Raw genomic sequence first — 1,213 nt, forward strand, 5'->3', positions numbered from 1 at the left:
GAGGGGGTACCCCACAAGAAAAAAAAATCCTGTGGCCGGACAATGAATTCTCATTGCAAATCATTGCTGAAATGTTTGGGTTTTTTTTCCTTTTCCCCCCACTAGGATCCAAAAAACCTAGAGGCCTGTTGATTTTTTTTGGCAGCCGAAATGCCAACAGTCTTGAGTTTAAAACGCCGGAAAATTGGGGTTGGCGGAAACCGAAAACATCTCCGTTTGGGCAAAAATAAAAACCCTTAAAATTGGGCACAAACAGTAAAATTCCTCCGGAAACATATCTACTGTATTAATAATGTAATTTTCTGATGGAAGGGGGAAGCTGCTGATGGCGAGTTTTCCACTGGCCTTGGTTAATGCGTCCATTTTACAGGGGGGTCAACTGAGGCACAGAGAAGGGAACGGCCGCGTTGTCGGAGATGGGTACTCCAGCGGGAGGGGCCGTGGGACGTGCGCATGTCTCTGTGAGGCGCTTACGGTCTCGGCTTGGTTTGTTGGCAGACAAAGACCTGCAGATCCTGAAGCGCGGCGAGGGGGACCCCCGCAAGGAGCTCCCCAGGGAGCCGCCGCTGCCTGAGGACAACAGCAAGAACATCATCCCCGTGTACTGCTCCATCCTGGCCGCCGTGGTGGTGGGGCTGCTGGCCTACGTGGGTTTCAAGTGGTACGTGGGGCGAGAGGCGCTGCTGGGGGGCGCCGTGCTCCCCCTGTCCCAGCCGTCGTCGCGTTGACTTGGCCAGAGGGGCTTCGCTGCCCCCAGCCCGACCCCGTCCCTCCGAGCTTTGGGGAAGCCCCCGTTCGGCTCCTGTACCCCTCAGGCAGGGACATCTCGGCTCTGGCTCACGGGCAGGGAAACTGAGGCACAAAGCTGGGGAGCAACGTGCCAAAGGGCCCCCCGTGAGTCAGTGGCAGAGCCCAGGAGTCCTCCTGCAGGAGCTCGCCGCTAGGCAAGGCTTCCCCTGTCCCTAAAGTCTTTGCAAGACTCCCCCTCTCGAGGACGGCCCTCGGGCTGGAGGAAGAGAGCGAGAGAAAGGTCCCTTTGCGCCCCCCAACTTCGTAGCGTGCCCGGCGAGCGGCAGAGCCTCTTCCATCGCACGAGGGCTACGTCCCGCTGCGCCCGGCCGCGGAATAGGATTAAACCTCGCCGTGGGTTGGGATTAGACCCACCTCAGCCGCTCGGTCCCCGGCCTTTGCTGCGGAGACCGGGCCGGGCCGG

General features: G+C 59.4%; 1 protein-coding gene across 1 annotated transcript in view; it reads left to right on the plus strand.

The window, feature by feature from the left end:
- The window catches only part of LOC109306438 (tumor necrosis factor receptor superfamily member 16-like), a 13,633-nt gene that overhangs the window by 6,958 nt on the left and 5,462 nt on the right, over window positions 1–1,213 (plus strand). Inside the window, 1 exon segment of the mRNA XM_019529798.1 lies at window positions 499–661. Within this exon segment, the coding sequence (XP_019385343.1) occupies window positions 499–661 (163 nt within the window).

The sequence above is a fragment of the Crocodylus porosus genome, unplaced genomic scaffold (assembly GCF_001723895.1).
Source record: "Crocodylus porosus isolate Cpor-Errol unplaced genomic scaffold, CroPor_comp1, whole genome shotgun sequence".
NCBI lineage: Eukaryota > Metazoa > Chordata > Crocodylia > Crocodylidae > Crocodylus > Crocodylus porosus.